At 38.1% G+C, this 19,502-nt stretch overlaps 1 protein-coding gene across 1 annotated transcript in view; it reads right to left on the bottom strand.

The window, feature by feature from the left end:
• Positions 1 to 19,502, bottom strand: part of LOC126285431 (cubilin-like) — a 1,398,426-nt gene that overhangs the window by 1,260,469 nt on the left and 118,455 nt on the right. The window contains exon 5 of the mRNA XM_049984811.1: positions 7,308 to 7,355. Coding sequence (XP_049840768.1) covers positions 7,308 to 7,355 — 48 coding nt within the window. The remainder of the gene's footprint in view (positions 1 to 7,307; positions 7,356 to 19,502) is intronic.

Genomic DNA, 19,502 nt, shown 5'->3' with positions numbered 1-19,502 from the left:
TCTTCTTCTTCATTGCTTTCATGTGGATAAATATTAAATATATGATTCTTTTGAAATTTCGAATATCTGTTAACTGAACAGGAAAAGTAATTTTGTCTTTTTCTAATTATTTCATCTATGTCTAATGGGTTTCTTAATGTTAGTTACAGCTCTTTTATATTCAATTGCTTTTGGCAAATCGATGAAAGGAGAACAATAAATTGGAATTTGCCTATTAACATTTAATTCTAAGCTATGCATATAAAATAAAGACAAATCAGATTTTTCCTTTGCATTTTTTCCATTTGTTAAAAGATTTTTGATAATATTCAAAGTCAGGCTTTCTTGATACAACTTAATTTGTTGTTTGGAAATTGAATTCTTGTATTTCATCTTATCATTTCAAATCACAATAAAATTTCATGTTAGCTTTCATTACCATACCTTGTATTAAAATATTCCTTAATTTAGTGATTATTTCTTGTAGAATTTAATCAAAAAATTCTTTTGGTTCAGCAATACTATCATTATCATTAATGCCATAAGTTATTACTCCTTATTTAATAGCAGAAGATTTTCTATGAAGTCGTTTAAGTGATCTAAAAAACAAGCATCTAGAAAAGTGAAACCTGGTAAATTTTTCTGATAATTTATTGTTTAATTTCTTGATATTTATCTACTAGCAATTTTTGAAAGTAATTCTAATTTCCATAATTATTATCGTTCTCTGATTTATCGATAAATCGATAAATTGTTATTGATTAAGAGTAGAATAATTTTTAAAATTTTTCGTTTTTAACAGATTTTACATAGATAATTTAAAGATTTTTTACTCAAATCTTTATTGGCATTATTAATTTTGTCACCAGAGATTTTGATGAGACTGCTTAATTGTCTTTTACAGATTTTAAGAAGATCTTTTTATTAGTCCATTAGCGTTATCATTGTTGTTGATATTGTCAATAGGATTCTCAGTATCATCAATTAGTTTGTGTGTATTAAGTCTGTAATAATTCTGTAAATTTACTGTTTTAGAAACTGATCGAAATTCTCTTACATTTTTATATCTTGGTTTTCCCTTCCTAATTCCTTAGTTCCTTTCTTTCTTATTGAAATAATCAATAAATTCCATGAGATCTTGTTGTGCTACATTTGCATAACTATTTTCTTTACAATGTAATCCATATTTTCCTTAACTATAATTTTCTAAGTTTTGAAGTACCTCATGTTTGGAATGCATTTTTGTTTTGCTTTTATTTATATAGACATAAATTTAAATTTTAAAAATTAAAATGTATACAGTTGAAATGTATCTTTGAGTTTCAATTGATGTTATAGATGGATAAGGTTTGACAGATCACACTTACAAAGAGAAAAATTTATTGGATTGTTATTTTTTAAATAAAACGGAATTTCGTGTTGTGTGTATTGACAGATGATATTTGATGGCCCTTATTTATGAAGAATAAAATATGTTATATTTTTAAATTTTAAATGAGAATTGCGTTTTGTGGGTATAGATTCATGAGGTTTGATGTCTCTTATTTATAAACAATAAAATTTATTAGATTTTTAAATTTTAAATGAGAAATTAGTATTATGAGTTTGAATAAATTTTTGGTTGGGGGGACGGCGAAACTAGAATCTTGGTTTATATCCTCGAATTTTGTATCACTGTGCTGTTTGAGCCAGAATTGGCTTCATTATATTACTGCAGTTATTTTAGATTATAACTTCTGTCAATTTCGGTTCACAAACTGCAGAACTGGTAGTGGGACAAGGGAAAATATTCTCACTTCACTACAGTTTCATGAAGTTACAATTGATGGCAGCCCATACATATCCATCAAAATGACGTCTGTAACAGAGGTGACTTCCTAGCAGAGAACTGTCATTGAGTTTATTTTGGCGGAGAACCAGAGCATTAAAGATGTACATAGGCGCTTGCAGAATGTCTATGGTGGTCTGGCAGTAAACAAAAGTACAGGAGTAATTTAGCGAAGGACCTGTCATCATAGCAACAAGGCAATGAAAAGCTGTTTGATGTCTCAAATGCTTGCTGGCTGCACACAGCTGCAACTCCTGCAGTGTTGGAACGTGTGGACACTGTAATCTAGCGCAATCAATGGGTCAGAAACACCTCGCTTCATAAATGGACGTCTCACAACAGTTTTTATGCCTCAGAAGTGCTCACAAAATTTCATTGGACTGCTCTTCCTCATCCACCTTACAGCTCAGATTTCACACTTTCCGATTTCGAACTGTTGGGACCAATGAAGGATGCACTTCAAAGGAAGCAATATGTGGATGACAGGAAGGTTACTGATGCAGCTAGATGTGGCTCTTATGTCGACCTGTAGGGTGGTACCATGTGGGCATACAAGCTGTCCCAGAGATTATGATGAAAAATAGTGTTTTGTAGCCAAGTGTGGGAAATAATATCATTTACTGGAATCCTAGTAAAACCATGCTGCTTTTTTAAAAAAAGTGTTCTATTATTTATCGAGCACTTCTTGTATAACAAATGAACATGTGACACATTGCAGAAACCTCTGTTTCTATAATAGATGAACAGTTGAAAGACTGGATTAGACAAAAAAGACTAAGCATTTTCAAAAATATTATCTGTTACCATGCAGCACATATCTCTTTCTCCCTCTCTCTCTTGTTCAACATTTAAAAAATTCCTTGTACTTAACAAAAGCACCAAATGAAACAAACGAATAGCAGGAACAGAAAAACATATCTTCTTAGCTATTTTATGTGATATTCTGCGCTCATTGTAAAGGATCCCAACTATGAATGATAAATTACTGGCAGTCTCAACACCAATGTCGTCTGCAATCAGTCACTCTCTTCGGTGTCACCACAGACAAGGGATGTGATATGAACTTTTAACAAAAAATTCGAACGCCATTACACCAATAGTGGTAGTGCATTGGTTAGCATGCTGGACTCATGATTGGGAGAACGACACGAGTCCAGCAATCCTAATTTAGGTTTTCTGTGATTTCTCTATGTCACTGAAGGCAAATAATAGAATGTTTCTTTGAAATGCCACAGCTAGTTTCCGTCCCCATCCATCACGAATCCGAGCATGCGCTCCATCTCTAATGACCTCATTGTGGAAAGAAAACCACAAATCTCCTCCTCCTCCTCCTCCTCCTCCTTCCCCTCAAACGCCATTATGTCGCAATGCTCTGGTATGAGAAATGAATTACTATGTACAGCAGCAGTGACAGATGATGTGTTCATATTGAACAATATTCTTGACATCCATGGAAAAAAACTGGAGTTGAAATTGTATTTTCTTGGGAACTATAAGTTTACTTAGAAAATTCATTACATTTTTCATCAGTCTAAGTACGTTCTGCACACCTTTTGAGACTGTATTTCGCAAATACATCTTAAAACCACAAATCAATTTAAAAAAAATTAGTACTGAAGTTCAGTTACGAGCATTTACAATACTGCTTTTTCATTGTCAATTTGCCTATAAAAACTCTTGTTACACATTATATGTGGATGATATAGTTTATATGTTATCAGTATAAGTGCTGCCAGTTACCAAAATTCTGATGTAAATTGGATGTGGATGAGACAATTTATACAAGTAGTAAATGGCAAGGAACTGTAGATGAAGAAAGAGTAGGGCCTAAAATCTCCAATTGAGATTACTTTATTCATTTTAAAAGTTCTAACATTTATAGGGGCGTTTCGACCATTAAACAAGACTAGTCAGCTGCCTAGAGCAGCAATATTTTAGGAGTGGCAAAGGTGGAAAAAATTAATTTTAAATGAAATTGCAAAAAAATTGATGTGGAGAAGAAATGAAAAAGAGGAAAAATTCAAAAGCCAGGGTGTCAAACGAAAGTTGTGGACCTCTCAATAGAAAATGCAAAAATGGCGTCATTTATTTATTTCATTGTAAGAAATTGGGTGCTCAAATATATGAGATTTATTCCTCATTATAACAATATTTAAATTAAAACAGAAGCAAAAAAGCGTCTTGATTATCTATGTGACCTTGTTTGATGCTTCAACATGTCTCCCATCAGTATAGCATAACTCCTAAATTCAAGGAAAAATTCATTTGTACCATAAAATAGTATCACACCATTAGTAGTACATTTTATTGCACTTAAATAAAATAAGTAATTGATTCGAAAATTTGTTTGCACTAACATATTCAGCTGTGTTCCAGTTTAAAATGTTTAGACCTTTCTTCCTGTTTAAATTATTTTGGGACATTTCAAAAATTAAGGACAAAATATAACAATTTGAAGACATTTGTTGCACTCAATTTCTTACATTTTATCCTTAATGTTTGAAGTCAGGTGGTTTTTCAGTTCTCGTCTAGTGTGGAAAAAAACTAGCAATCGCCAGCAGTGTTTAATAAACTCTTTTCCCAAAAACCTCAAAATCGCCACATGGATCACCATATTTTGTGATTATCACTAATTAGTATCTATGAATTTCATGTCCAAGCTTAAAAATGCTGAGCTGCTGTATAATCTGAGAGTATCAATGCTTTTATGTTTGTATCCTTTCTTAACATAACTTGGCATCACTTGTCAGAGTGGCCCATGCTCCTTGAATAACACTATAAATTCTAATGTAACATCCTTCCTACTCATCACTTCAGTGAAACAATACAAAACTACACCAACACACTTAATAGTTAAATGAACGAGTCATCAACCATATTGCGACACATGGGTGATTTGTAATGGGCGATTCATAGGAATGCTTGGAAATTACGAGAATCCAGTGATAAACTACTCTGATCTTAGGACAGATCGCTCATTGTGATGACAGATTTCTGCAATCCGTCACTTGCATGTGAAATTCTTAAGAGAGATTAGGCAGAAGCCTCAAGAATGTTTGTCATTATTTTACAGGTAGCGGATTATAAATAAATGAAAGCCACCGAAGAATGTTACATATATTAATTTAGTCACTTTGAATATAAAAATGTCTGAATGCTTAAAACTAAAAATATTTTTGATAGAGACTAAAATTGTACCACACTATATAATTAAATAAAGACATCCTCATAAAAGATGGCAAACAGGTGCTGGTGTCCAAATGAAGAGAGACGTAAAATATGTTTTATGAATGGGAAAGAAAAAAAATCCCACCCCATATAGAAGAGAACCTACAATCATAAATTAACAAGTAATGAGGAACACAAAAAACAGACAAGGAGTATAAAAATAACAAATGATCTAGAGAAAATAACTCCCCAGCTGAAACAAGTAACTGTGCAGGTAACCCCAATAAGCTTAAGGAAAAAACACCAATGGTGAAACAATGAGTGTGATAAAACTGTGTTAGACAGACATGAAATCTGGTTAAGGTGTCTGGTTAAGGTGTTAGTCATAAAACAGAAGAATAATTCTTGAAGCCCACAGGACAAAGAAAGATAACCAAAAAATAATTAAGAACGGTTAAACTCCATTATAAAAGAATATATAATACTAATGACAGAAACAAATAAAAAGACATGTCCCTCCAACATTAATATTAAAGGATAAAAATTATATGATGCACTATAGCACTAGAAAAAATACAGAAATCTTAGCAGAAAGATTTTACAAATTACTAAATTTCAAAGATCTATTAGAACTATTTCAGTTAAGCACTGATACCGCTGATAAAATACCAACTGAAAATATAACGCCATCCACAATCCACAAAGACACAAAGCTATGACAGAACTCAAAAATTACAAAGCAAGTGGAGAAGATCAAACATTTATGGCACATTGGAAATATGTAGCAGGACTTGTGAAGAAATCATTACACCAGTGCATAGCGAAAATCTCAAACAAAGAAGAACTACCCAAACACTCGACTACAGCTATAATCTATCCTTTACACAAAAAAGATACAAATCAAATCCAGGCAACTAAAGATGAATTTCCCTTTTGGATATCACATGTAAAGTCATGTCAAGAATTCTGTACAACCATTGTAAAGATGAACTTGAACTGGAGATAGAAGAATACCAAAGAGGATTTAGTCCCTGGAGAAACTGCTCATAGCAAACAATCACTCTGAAATTGGTAATGAATTACTACAAAAGAAGACAATGACAATAAATCACAGGCTTTGTAGAGTTCAAGGAAGATTATGATCATATCCACAGATCTTCATGATGAAGATACTAAGAAACTGTTGTCTCCATCCCAAATTAGTAAAAACGATAAATTTAACTCCAGTAAACACCACATTTAAAGTACATCTCAGAAGAGGAATCTCTGAGCCTATCATTATTAAGACATGAAGATGGTTTATTGCCATTGCTTTTCAACTTTGCTATGGTACAAAAAAAGTCCTAAAATCTTAAAAATTGGAGCGAAGAAAGATCAGATAAACTTAAATTGTTTGGGATTCACAGATGACTTAACGTTACTAGCTAACAACATTAAAGAATCTGGAATTCAAGTAACAAGCCTACAAACTATGTCACAAAATATAGGAATCCAGATAACATTCGAAAAGACTGAGATAATGGTAGCAGATCCACTAATACCCAACCACAGAAACTAAAAATAAGGAAACAGTCTAAATACCTAGGAGAAATTACAGCATACAACTTGGACAGCTAAAAAGAATGGACACAAAGTTGACATGGTCTACATACAACAAAAATGTCTATCAATCAAAACAAACTCAGTTAAAACAATACAAGACATTGCTTCAATCAGAGGTGATATCTAGATCTGAAACTCTAGTCAAGGTGACCCAGAAAAACAGAATTGACAAAATCCTAAAAGTAGACAGAAGAAATAGCAGAGAGGTGGATGATGCTGAATAATGCCAAATGAAGTGGTGCACAGCAAACTGGAGTCCATTAAAGATACTATCAAAGAAAATTCTCCTTTTTGTGGTCGCATTATGAGGAGACTAGAAACCAGATTACCAGGAAAAAGTATAGACGAACTTTCAAACATGAGACAACTAGTGGGATGGATAAAGGAAATAAGGGAGAATATGAAAGAGATAGAGCTAACCCTGGACGATTTTCAAAACAAAACAGAAAATTTGAGGAAAGTGAAAAAACATTAAAATAAGATTTAAACCAAAATTGAGAGACGGCAAACAATAAAAAGCGTATTTACATCTGAGGAACGACAAAACATCAAAACAAACGAAAAGATATTGGCCAGTTCGGAAGGAAAACCTGCTGAAGAAGATGACTAGAAAATGACTGACAGAAGTGCTCCAATGAGGCTGTAAAGGCAGAAGAAAGAAGAACAGGAATATTTAGAAAATTAAATAAAAGTAAAAGAAGATGGACAGTAGAAATCTTTAAATACTCACCCTTCCAGAAAGACCATTTACACTTCTTCGCAGGGCGTCAACGGAAGTCTGCAAAACAAAATGTATATCAGTCCCTACCAGTAAATTATAACATAGAAGTACAAGGAAAAAGATGTCATCTGTAAGGCTTAAAGGAAATTATCTGGCTGGCGTACAAGGATATGCCTGTGTAGGTCGTACAAAGGCTAGAAAACACTGCGCACTGAAATTCAGTCATAAAAATAATATTTCATTATATACAAGCCTGTACCTTTAATTTAATTATCAAGAGGAACTGGAATTAGGTAATGGGAGTAGGAAGAGAGAGAAAATTACATGGAGAACATGGACTGAAGTAGTGAATGAATGGACAATCAGCTCACAGAATTTTGTGCAGAGCTCAATTTCATCATTACAAGATTCATTTTAAGAAACATGTTACAAGGTTTTGTACGATAAACAGATCTTAGATATAAGAAGTTTATGTAATGGCAAGACTAAGATTTAGAAAGCCGTTCCAAATTGTAAAATATTTCCAAGAGCTGATGCAAAATTGGAACTCAGTTCATTGACTTTGAAATGCAGACTAAATCTGAAGAAAATGGGAAAAAAGGCAGGGAAATAAGGAGATAGGACCAGAATAAGTTGAAAGAACCAGATGTCGAGAGTTTCAGTGAGGACATTAAGCAACAGATGGAAAGGGATAACAAATAATGGGTAGCTTGGAGAGATGAAATATTGAAGACAGAAGAAAGAAAAAGTAGGAGAAAGACTAGTCCTTGGATAATGTGTAAAACACATGATGAATAGAGAACTCAGTCACGATAAATACACTGTCCTTCCAAGAAGTTCTTAGACCAATGTTTTTGTGGCATACAAGTGACGTTAGCGAAGTATGTATCAGGGAAGCTTATAACTAATAACTATAACAACAGAAGGGTATTCGACCAGTGAGTAGTGGGCAGAAAGTGTTAATTAGTGGACGTAAGTAGTAGTGCAAGAGCGTCATGAGTGTAATTACGATATTAAAATTCATATAAAATTGATATGCAAATAAATTAAAACGATCAATTACTAAAATAAACTGTCATGCACACGTGTGTTACAAATATTCCTGACATGTTAAACAACATTAGAGAATACAATCTTTCATGCCATTTGCTCACATGTTCCAAAAACACAATCATTTTACATTCAACAACAAGAAGCTATAATTCAAGAGGGTGTTGTTCCTTTGTACACTATGTCAAGTCCCATTTTACTTCTGGGAAACAGTATCATAAAAAGTTTTAAGAAACAAATAGTGGGAGTCTCTCTTGTAATAAAATCTCCTATAAGATTTTACCATGTCTTTCTGACTTCCATTACTTCGGAACCATATACCATCTGTGTGCTTACATTTGACATTTTTGTTCCATATTTCCCCTCTACAGAACTGCATGTAAAATTTCTTTCATCCAGCAGACAATCTTTCGCGACAGCACCAGATTCTTGGTTCTAGGTTTGTAAGCAATTTGATTATCACGGTCTGTTCTAGTAATCTAATCACACGTCGAGAAAAAACCCTGTCATTTCTAGGTTCCAAAACAAGCTATAATTCAAGTGCTGTCTACTTTTAAATTAGTGTTTATGAAGTACAAATAACGCAGAACTTGCCATAACACCAACATTTCATACATGCAATCGTAGCGATAATAATAAAAACAGCCATGATTCGACGAGAGTAGATACAGCCGATTTCTGATAGTTTCATAAGCAAAACCGGTGTACTTTTGAGAGAACTATCTGCATCCTAACTTTCGCCAGTTACAAGGCTTTTTCAAACAGAACCTCCTACACGATTTTAGCGCAACCTTCTCTTCCATATATTGCCATTCACTTAGTTTTTCTGTCAAGACTTTCAGGTCTGTGTCAGATACTAAATCAGCTTAACACGTTCGAGCCATTGGCTCCCAGAGGAAGCTGAACATCACATAGCATAAACTTTGCAGTACCTATAGGTCGGTAGAAATAAAACAAAGAGGCAACGTTTCTCATTCACAAAAATGTGGAAGACATCGCATCATATCGAAACTGGAAGAGTTTGCCGCATTGTAGAGTGTTTCTGACAGTTATGACCTATACAGTTAATCTCATCTTCCACAGTAATAGGGTAGCAGATGTCTCGATGTTCCATTTTGAGAGCATTGTTCCGTAATTTTGCAGTCATGTACATTATTACTGTTCCTGTGTTGACAACTGCTAGAAGGTGCTGTTCATAACAAGCGCGAAGGTAGTAGAATTAACAATAGGTACTGATATCTTATTGGTGAAAACAAAACCACATGGAGTGCATCACAGCATATGGAAATAGCATAGGATGCAGCATTGAGAAATGCTTTCTAAAAACTATCTGAAGACGATGACTTCTACATTTTATACCATGCTCCACAGTGACAGGTAGCATAGGTCCAGAGTTCAACCAAGGCTCTTTCCATCTCAACCAAGAGTTGTGAGTCAGTCATTATGTGGTAATCAACAATACACAAGTGGATATATAGGTTAGGAAACACACCATTTATATGGGATGATGTACTATAATATGCACTGCAGTTATAGCATTTTTACCACTTGTTCCGTAATTTCAACGCCAGCCACTGACACAGCAGAGTGCTTCCCAATTTCTGTATCGCTGTTAAATCACTTCTCCACTACTTCGCAAGTACCATATACTAGATTGATGTCTGTACTGGATATCCATTCAGCCATATACACCAAAATAAACCAGACAGCGTGTTATTCCAATGCAATTAGGTTATCTACATATTTCCAGCACATCAATCGTAGTGCAGAATTTACGATTACGACTGACCAGCTCTCCCTCTATGGATGGGCAGCAAAGAGTATTCTCGCGTCCGTAGGATAAAGTCAGAGATTGATAGACCCCACCCGCATTCTCCTTGCAATCCTTCCTGCAACAGGTTTGCCAGTTTAATCTGCAACTGACCAGAAGCATGGGGTTCCTACACCCACTACATTCCACCTCCCGTGAAGTAAAAGGCCGAGCTGTGTCTGTAACTGCTGTACAGCGAAGACTGTTTCACGCCTATCTTACCACGGCACACATACAAACGCACAAGATCTCTCCAGATGCATACTTAAGCGAAGAGGATAGCACATTTTACGGGTGTATAGAATGTTACAGTGATATATGATGGATCGCCAAACAGATAGACTTTAAAACATTTCAGATATATCAGCTGTGCTATGAATTCTGAAGAACACTACCGGCCATTAAAATTGCTACACCAAGAAGAAATGTAGATGATAAATGGGTATTCATTGGACAAATACACTACTGGCCATTAAAACTGCTACACCAAGGAGAAATGCAGATGATAAACGGGTATTCATTGGGCAAACATATTATACTAGAACTGACATATGATTACATTTTCACACAATTTGGGTGCATAGATCCTGAGAAATCAGTAACCAGAACAACCACCTATGGCCGTAATAACGGCTTTGATACGCCTGGGCACTGAGTCAAACAGAGCTTGGATGGCGTGTACAGGTACAGCTGCCCATGCAGCTTCAATACGATACCACAGTTTATCAAGAGTACTGACTGGCGTATTGGGACGGGCCAGTTGCTCGCCCACCGTTGACCAGACGTTTTCAATTGGTGAGAGATCTGGAGAATGTGCTGGTCAGGGCAGCTGTCGAACATTTTCTGTATCCAGAAAGGCCCATACAGGACCTGCAACATGCGGTCGTGCATTATGCTTGAAATGTAGGACTTCGCAGGGATCGAATGAATGGTAGAGACACGGGTCGAACACATCTGAAATGTAACGTCCACTGTTCAAAGTGCCGTCAATGTGAACAAGAGGTGACCAAGACGTGTAACCACTGGCACCCCATACCATCACACCCGGTGATACTCCAGTATAGCGATGACGAATATACGCTTCCAATGTGCATTCATCGTGATGTCGCCAAATACTGATGCGACCATCATGATGCTGTAAACAGAACCTGGATTCATCCTAAAAAATGACGTTTTGGCATTCGTGCACCCAGGTTCGTTATAGAGTACACCATTGCAGGCACTCCTGTCTGCGATGCAGTGTCAAGGGTAACCGCAGCCATGGACTCCGAGTTGATAGTCCATGCTGTGGCAAATGTCATCGAACTGTTCGTGGAGATGGTTGTTGTCTTGCAAACGTCCCCATCTGTTGACTCAGGGATCGAGATGTGGCTGCACGATCCGTTACAGCCATGAGGATAGGATGCCTGTCATCTCGACTACTAGTGATACGAGGCCGTTGGGATACAACACGGCGTTCCGTATTACCTTCCTGAACCCACCGATTCCATATTCTGCTAACAGTCATTGGATTTCGACCAACACGAGCAGCAATGTCGCGATACTATAAACTTAAATCGTGATAGGCTACAATCCGACCTTTATCAACGTCGGAAACGTGATGGTACGCATTTCTTCTCCTTACACGAGGCATAACAACAACATTTCACCAGGCAACGCCGGCAACTGCTGTTTGTGTATGAGAAATCTGTTGGAAACTTTCCTCATGTCAGCTCGTTGTAGGTGTCGCCACCGGCGCCAACCTTGTGTGAATGCTCTGAAAAGCTAATTATTTGCATATCACGGCATCTTCTTCCTTTCGGTTAAATTTCGCGTCTATAGCACGTCACCTTCTTGGTGTATCAGTTTTAATGGCCAGTAGTGTATTATTCCACTGACTGGAGGCAGTATGAGGAAGGTCCTGGCAGGAGAGAAATTTTCATACAGAATAACACGCACTCCTATAGCTACACAGTTGTGCAGCTAATACTGCTATATTGTTAAAGCCGTATGGCTTCCGAAAGTATTAGTCATGCACAATGCAACGCTCTTAACAATCTAATGCAGGATATGTTTATCCAACATCAGACATACAGTCACCCTGCAAGTTCTCTACCCCAATCACTACACCGACAAACTTTAAAATGATAAAACTACTTCCTCCTACACTATCCTGGTGTCTTAGGAAGGCACAGTTAGTGCATATCTGCCGCTCGAGCTGCTTGTAAACCAACTATAAGAAAGTCTCATAGGAAATTTTATACGTCTTTTAAAGCAGGAAAAGCACATACTGTCAATCACACTTCCCATGTCATTCGTGCATATTAATAGTAGTAATAACAATTTTGATGGATGGAACTATATCACATTAGGAAAAAGAGCAAGGAAAAACCTACAGTTCTGCACGTTCGTCTGGTTTCCACTCTACCACGTTGTGATCTGCAACTAGGAGTTGACATGTGTACAGTTGATTTCCTATAAATATATGCTCTTACTGCTTACCAGACGAGTTTCGTTACTTTTGTTTACAGTTTCCAACTCTGATTCGTCCCCACAATCATGTCAAATTATCTACTAACTGTAGATTTCAAGTATTTTTTGTCCTAGTATTAAGTTAATCGTTATTTGACAGTGTGTCGACTGCACTTAGTATCCTGGAACGTGAGAGTTTCCCTTCTCCGCACCTACGGAATGCGCACCCCTTTCAACGTAATTTATAGACGAACAGATAGCAAGTTGTGCATTTGAACCGCCACCGTCCGCCGCTGACAGATCTTCACATACATATGCAAGTGCATACATATGCATATGTATATGCATGCATACTAGCGATCGCGAAGTCTCGATTTTCGACAGAGCTACAATCCCGCAGAAAGCGAAAAACTGTCCAAAAAACGATTCAGTAGGGGATGTAAGCACATTTAAATTCGTCCTGCTAAGGAGCATAACATCTTTGATGTACATTATATTACTGATATTTCGTAACAACATTGTCTAGATTTTCCAGTAATAACAACAAACACCCACATGATCAAGCCAAATCTGCTATTTTGTGTGCTAGATGTTTGTCGTATGGAGGGAGACAGTCTTTTCTGCGTATTATTCTTATGGTCGAGATAAAACAACACTTAGTATCGCACTTTACTCGAATGCACCCAGTCACTCGCAACCACATATACTACACAGGCAATGCATTTGCTGTATTCCTTGCATGTATCAGAGTTCGAAGATGTAAACAAAAGCAGTGAAGTTCATCTTGGTAAGCAATAAGAGCATATACGTATGAGAAAAATATCAGAGCAGCAACAGAAATCAACACTGTATACAAGTAAACTCCCTGTTGCAGATCTCTACGTGGTAGAGTGCAAGTCAGATGAACGTGTAGAACTGTTCCAGGCTTTGAATTTCCATCAACTGTGTCGCTCCATGAGTCTATAGATAAGCTCTCTGATGTGTCTTAGCAGTATACGGATTTCCATTCTGCACCATTCGCCACTTGTTGAGTCTCATCTAGCTATAGGGAGAGTGTTACTTTACTTTTCATGATCTTCCTATTCACAATGCATTCCTGTAGATCAACGGGAAGAGGGGACGGGAGGAGGGGAATTCTTAGGATTGTTTTAATAGGGCAGTGCATATGCTAGCAATATGACCATATACATACGGAAAGCTATAGAAAAAATATGACAAAAAGGATGTAAAATTGGTAAAAATCGAGGAAAACATCGTATAATTATGAAAAATTGATGGGAAATACATAAAATTGAGGGAAATACGACTAAATATGTAAAATCGATTAAAAAGTTTTCAAAATTACGTAAATTGACTGGCAATACATAAAATTACAGAAAAAGTACCATGCGGGAAATTGGGGTGGGCTGGAAGTACCCGGACGCTCAAGACCGAGAAAAGCTTAAAAATTTTGCATTCAGATTTAACTCTATGCATCCCCCTGTATACTATGGGGGGTTTTAGTAATCAACGGATGTGACATAAGTATTACACAGATGCCCTATATTAAAGCAGGCAAAATATATGTATCCCAATCCATAACTGCATTCTCACACACTGATGTCATCAGTCCCTAGACTTACACACTACTTAATGTAACAAACGCTAAGGACAACACAAATACCCATGATCAAGGGAGGACTCGAACCTCCAACGTAAGCCATGAGCCATGGCAAGGTGCCTCACACCACATGGCTATCCCTCGTGGTTGTTCATAAGACTTAAGCTATTCCCTAGAGAGTTCAGTAGGTGAGTGGACCGATGCCACACATATCACCTTTAATAGTGTGAGGGGGGGGGGGAGTGTACTCAAAAGACGTGGTATTAGGACGAAATTGTAATATTATACTACACATGATCAAATCTACGTAATCAGACCAGGACTTCTTTATTTCAGGAGAATGTTTCCAGAGTCATATTGGCGCTACTGTAAACAGCTTCAAGACTGTTAAATCTCCATTAGCTACTGATTGTGGCGTTTACTTCCTCATAAGAAGCTGTTGCTTTGTGTGCATTTTCGTGAAGCAGGGAGTGGTTGGTACCTTAATGTATCAACTATCGAAAATAATGATGTCAGTTTTTCCTCGCTCTATTTCCTAGTGAGACATAGCCACATCCATAAAAACCGATACTACTACTACTACTAATAATAATAATAAGCATGACTGAGGCAGGATGTGTGATTGAGGGTATGTACAACACGTATAAAATCCATCTCTTTCCTAAGAGACAGAACAGTAGTCTCCTGACTTCGTTCTAGTAGGTTTATAAGCAGCTGAAGCGGTGGATATATACTACTGCCTTCATAGCACACGAGAATGGTTAAGAAGGAAGGAATTTTATCATTTTAAAGTTTGTCACCATAGTGATTGGGGTAGGAAACTTGGAGGGTACTTGTATGTCTGATGTTGGACTAATACACTCCTGGAAATTGAAATAAGAACACCGTGAATTCATTGTCCCAGGAAGGGGAAACTTTATTGACACATTCCTGGGGTCAGATACATCACATGATCACACTGACAGAACCACAGGCACATAGACACAGGCAACAGAGCATGCACAATGACGGCACTAGTACAGTGTATATCCACCTTTCGCAGCAATGCAGGCTGCTATTCTCCCATGGAGACGATCTTAGAGATGCTGGATGTAGTCCTGTGGAACGGCTTGCCATGCCATTTCCACCTGGCGCCTCAGTTGGACCAGCGTTCGTGCTGGACGTGCAGACCTCGTGAGACGACGCTTCATCCAGTCCCAAACATGCTCAATGGGGGACAGATCCGGAGATCTTGCTGGCCAGGGTAGTTGACTTACACCTTCTAGAGCACGTTGGGTGGCACGGGATACATGCGGACGTGCATTGTCCTGTTGGAACAGCAAATTCCCTTGCCGGTCTAGGAATGGTAGAATGATGGGTTCGATGACGGTTTGGATGTACCGTGCACTATTCAGTGTCCCCTCGATGATCACCAGAGGTGTACGGCCAGTGTAGGAGATCGCTACCCACACCATGATGCCGGGTGTTGGCCCTATGTTCCTCGGTCGTATGCAGTCCTGATTGTAGCACTCACCTGCACGGCGCCAAACACGCATACGACCATCATTGGAACCAAGGCAGAAGCGACTCTCATCGCTGAAGACGACACGTCTCCATTCGTCCCTCCATTCACGCCTGTCGCGACACCACTGGAGACGGGCTGCACGATGTTGGGGCGTGAGCGGAAGACGGCCTAACGGTGTGCGGGACCGTAGTCCTGCTTCATGGAGACGGTTGCGAATGGTCCTCGCCGATACCCCAGGAGCAAAAGTGTCCCTAATTTGCTGGGAAGTGGCGGTGCGGTCCCCTACGGCACTGCGTAGGATCCTACGGTCTTGGCGTGCATCCGTGCGTCGCTGCGGTCCGGTCCCAGGTCGACGGGCACGTGCACCTTCCGCCGACCACTGGCGACAACATCGATGTACTGTGGAGTCCCCACGCCCCACGTGTTGAGCAATTCGGCAGTACGTCCACCCGGCCTCCCGCATGCCCACTATACGCCCTCGTTCAAAGTCCGTCAACTGCACATACGGTTCACGTCCATGCTGTCGCGGCATGCTACCAGTGTTAAAGACTGAGATGGAGCTCCGTATGCCATGGCAAACTGGATGACACTGACGGCGACGGTGCACTAATTCTGCGAATGGAGCGCCATTCGACGTCCAACACCGCAGTTCCTGGTGTGTCCGCTGTGCCGTGCGTGTGATCATTGCTTGTACAGCCCTCTCGCAGTGTCCGGAGCAAGTATGGTGGGTCTGACACACCGGTGTCAATGTGTTCTTTTTTCCATTTCCAGGAGTGTATATCCTGCATTAGAGTAATAAGAGCTTTGCATTGTGGATGACTAATACTTTCAGAAACCATGTGGCTTTAACAATATAGCATTTTTAAGCACAGAACCATGCAGTCATAGGATTGTGTGTTTATGCTGTACGACCATTTCTCTCATGCCAATACCTTTCTTGAACTGCCTCCAGTCAGTGGAATAATACTTCAGACTTGATAGTACAGTTGATTTAAGTGAAAGGTTTCAAACTCCATCTGTCTGGTGCTCCAACATGTATGAACCACACAATTCTTTTTCACAGTCTGTTACATCACCACAATACTCTCACGTCTACTATTCATTGATAAGAGTTGCTATCCTCATCGACATGCACACATTTGGAGAGAACTTGTGCATTTGGATGGGTGCTGTGGTAAGTTTGGTGTGAAACAGTCTTTGCTGAACAGCAGTTACAGACACATCTACCCCTATTCCTTCACAAGATGTATTATGTAATTAGTGTAGGGCCCTCATATTTCTGGTTAGTTGCAGATTAAATTGGCAAACCTGTTGCATGAAGGATTGGTCAAGAAACATGTGGGAGGGGTCTGACTTTTTTCTACAAATGCGAGAATACTCTGTGACGTCTATCAACACAGGAAAAAATGGCCAGTCGTAATTGTAAATTCTACTCTCTAATCGATTTACTGGAAATATGTAGATAACCTGACTGCGTCGATGTTGGACGCAGTCTGGGGTACTTCGGTGTATATCGCTGAATGGACATACAGCACAGTCATCTATTTGCATTTGCAGTCTGTAAGAGGTCCATGATTAAAGAATTTGTTGCTAGCGCAGTTGAGCAGGTGTAAATTCGATGGATTGCTCACGCGCTGCCTGCGATATGTAAGCTAGAAGAGAATCAGAGACCAAAGAGCACATTATTGACTGCAGTAGGAACTTGTGTAGCAGTAGGAGTAAGTTGTTGCTAGCAAGCAGTCTGGTGTATCGTGTTGGCTGGGCCGGTCGTGTGCAGCGATGGCGGAGCCTGAGCGTTGTAGGATAAGGTAAAAGCAGCCTCGCGCATATGTAGTATTGTTACATCAAGTCCCATGTAAACGTTTTAAAAAAAATCTGTTAATAATAATCTTTCTCATAAAAGTAACTTTTGACATCCCTCTCAATTTAAAGAATTCACTAATTTCTCCAATCCTTGGCCATCCCGATTATTGAAAAGAAAAATCAGTTCTTTCCTTTTATATAAGACAAATCTATCGGCTAGCATTGCACTTAGCTGCACCAGGAAAATTTCTTATAGGAGCAGATCCGGCGATCTAATTAAGGTAAGATTTTTCAGTTTATTCAGAATGATGTGTCAGGGCCATGACGCAGCATTGCTGACGTCCAAAATTTACCAGGTTAAATTGACTGTCAATTATTGAAAGGTTATAAGTGACCCACATATTTTTTATTGCGAGATTAGTCACATTTTATTATTGATACGTTACGCAATTTTCCTGTTGGTAGGTTATACTGAATGTGAACTACATAATTATATTTTTTTACTGTTGAGAGGTTTAGGAATTTTTCTGTTTTGAGGTTACACTAAATGAGAATATTAATGAAAATATTTTATTTTGTGGGGAGGTTACACTTTACGACAACCGGCCAGGATCGTATTTTTGTGAATTTCTGAGAAGTAGTCAGCTATATAACTGCTCTTATTTACTTAATATTAAAAGTAGTTTGCATCTGGCGCTACGCATTTACTAATTTGTCACTTTTTCTTTCACAGATCATCGGCAATAAATTGCTCTTTGTTGTAATTGTATTTGTTCCATTTTGCTTTGTCCTTGTTTGATTTTGTGCTTAGCTTTGATCTGTAAAAATGCCGCGAAAAACCGCTAACAGTTCATCGCGATGTGCAATGAGTGAAAAAGCTGACTCGAATAATTTGACTGGTCATACTAGCGCCAGTCAGTGTAATAGTGATAATCCTCTAATTAGAGATAATCAGTGCGTGCTGATCACTAGTAATGATTTTAATGCTTATGATGAGTAAACAAATTCAATTGTGTCCTCTGTTAATTTAACGACAATTGACGACGGGGCACGTTCCGTTACAATGAACGCTGTCCAGTTTGACAAGCCTGATTTGCAAAATCACGTCAGATTTGTTTGATTCCGATGTAGTGACCAAGAGTGCTCATCCAATTAGCAAACCTTTTCTAGAATCAGACAATGACCAAATGCTTACACAAAACGTGACACATGCAGATACACCATCAAACAGTACAGAGAATAGAACCGCTAATTTTGGCTGGGATCAAGTTATTGCATTACTGCTACAACTTAATGATTCGTACAAACAACGTAATGAAAATCTCAAACAGTATAATGAAAAACTAAACAACAATTTCCTGAAAAACTAGACAACAATTATAAACAATGAATCGAACAAACTACTTAATGAAAGTTTCAAACAGTCAAATGAAAAACACAGCAACCTTAATGAACAGAACAAACAACTTAGTGAACAGATTACAGCCATTGCCGTACAACGACATTATACTAAAGAACAATTACCTGAGGAAATTAAGGCTTGTGCTAGGAACAGTAGTGAAGAAATTAGATCTGTTGCACAAGAATTAAGTAGTACACATGCAGTCACAACGAAATTACTTAGATATGAAATTAGTACAGCAGCTAAACAATGTTCTGAAAACGTAACACAGTTACGCGACGAGTTTAAATTAATGTCAGCAGAAGTTTCACGCACTCTGGATGCGGAAGTCGATTAGAAATTTGAACAACAGAACAGCCAAATTGACGAACGTTTTAAAGTGACAGAAATGAAAAATGTTTCAGTCTCTAACACGTCACAGCATATGCCACATTCCGAACATCTGTCACACTCACACAGCCAGTGTAAGTTAGGTAATTTACAGAGACTGCGTGACTTAGAATCCGAAGAGACACAGATAAATAGATTCTCATGCAATCCTGAACCTGCTCAGACATACAGAGACGATAATTTTCATTACAAAC

The sequence above is a fragment of the Schistocerca gregaria genome, chromosome 8 (genome assembly GCF_023897955.1).
Source record: "Schistocerca gregaria isolate iqSchGreg1 chromosome 8, iqSchGreg1.2, whole genome shotgun sequence".
In the NCBI taxonomy this organism is placed as follows: Eukaryota; Metazoa; Arthropoda; class Insecta; order Orthoptera; family Acrididae; genus Schistocerca; species Schistocerca gregaria.
Note: the sequence above shows the minus strand (reverse complement) of the source record. Positions and strands in the feature narration are given on the sequence as shown.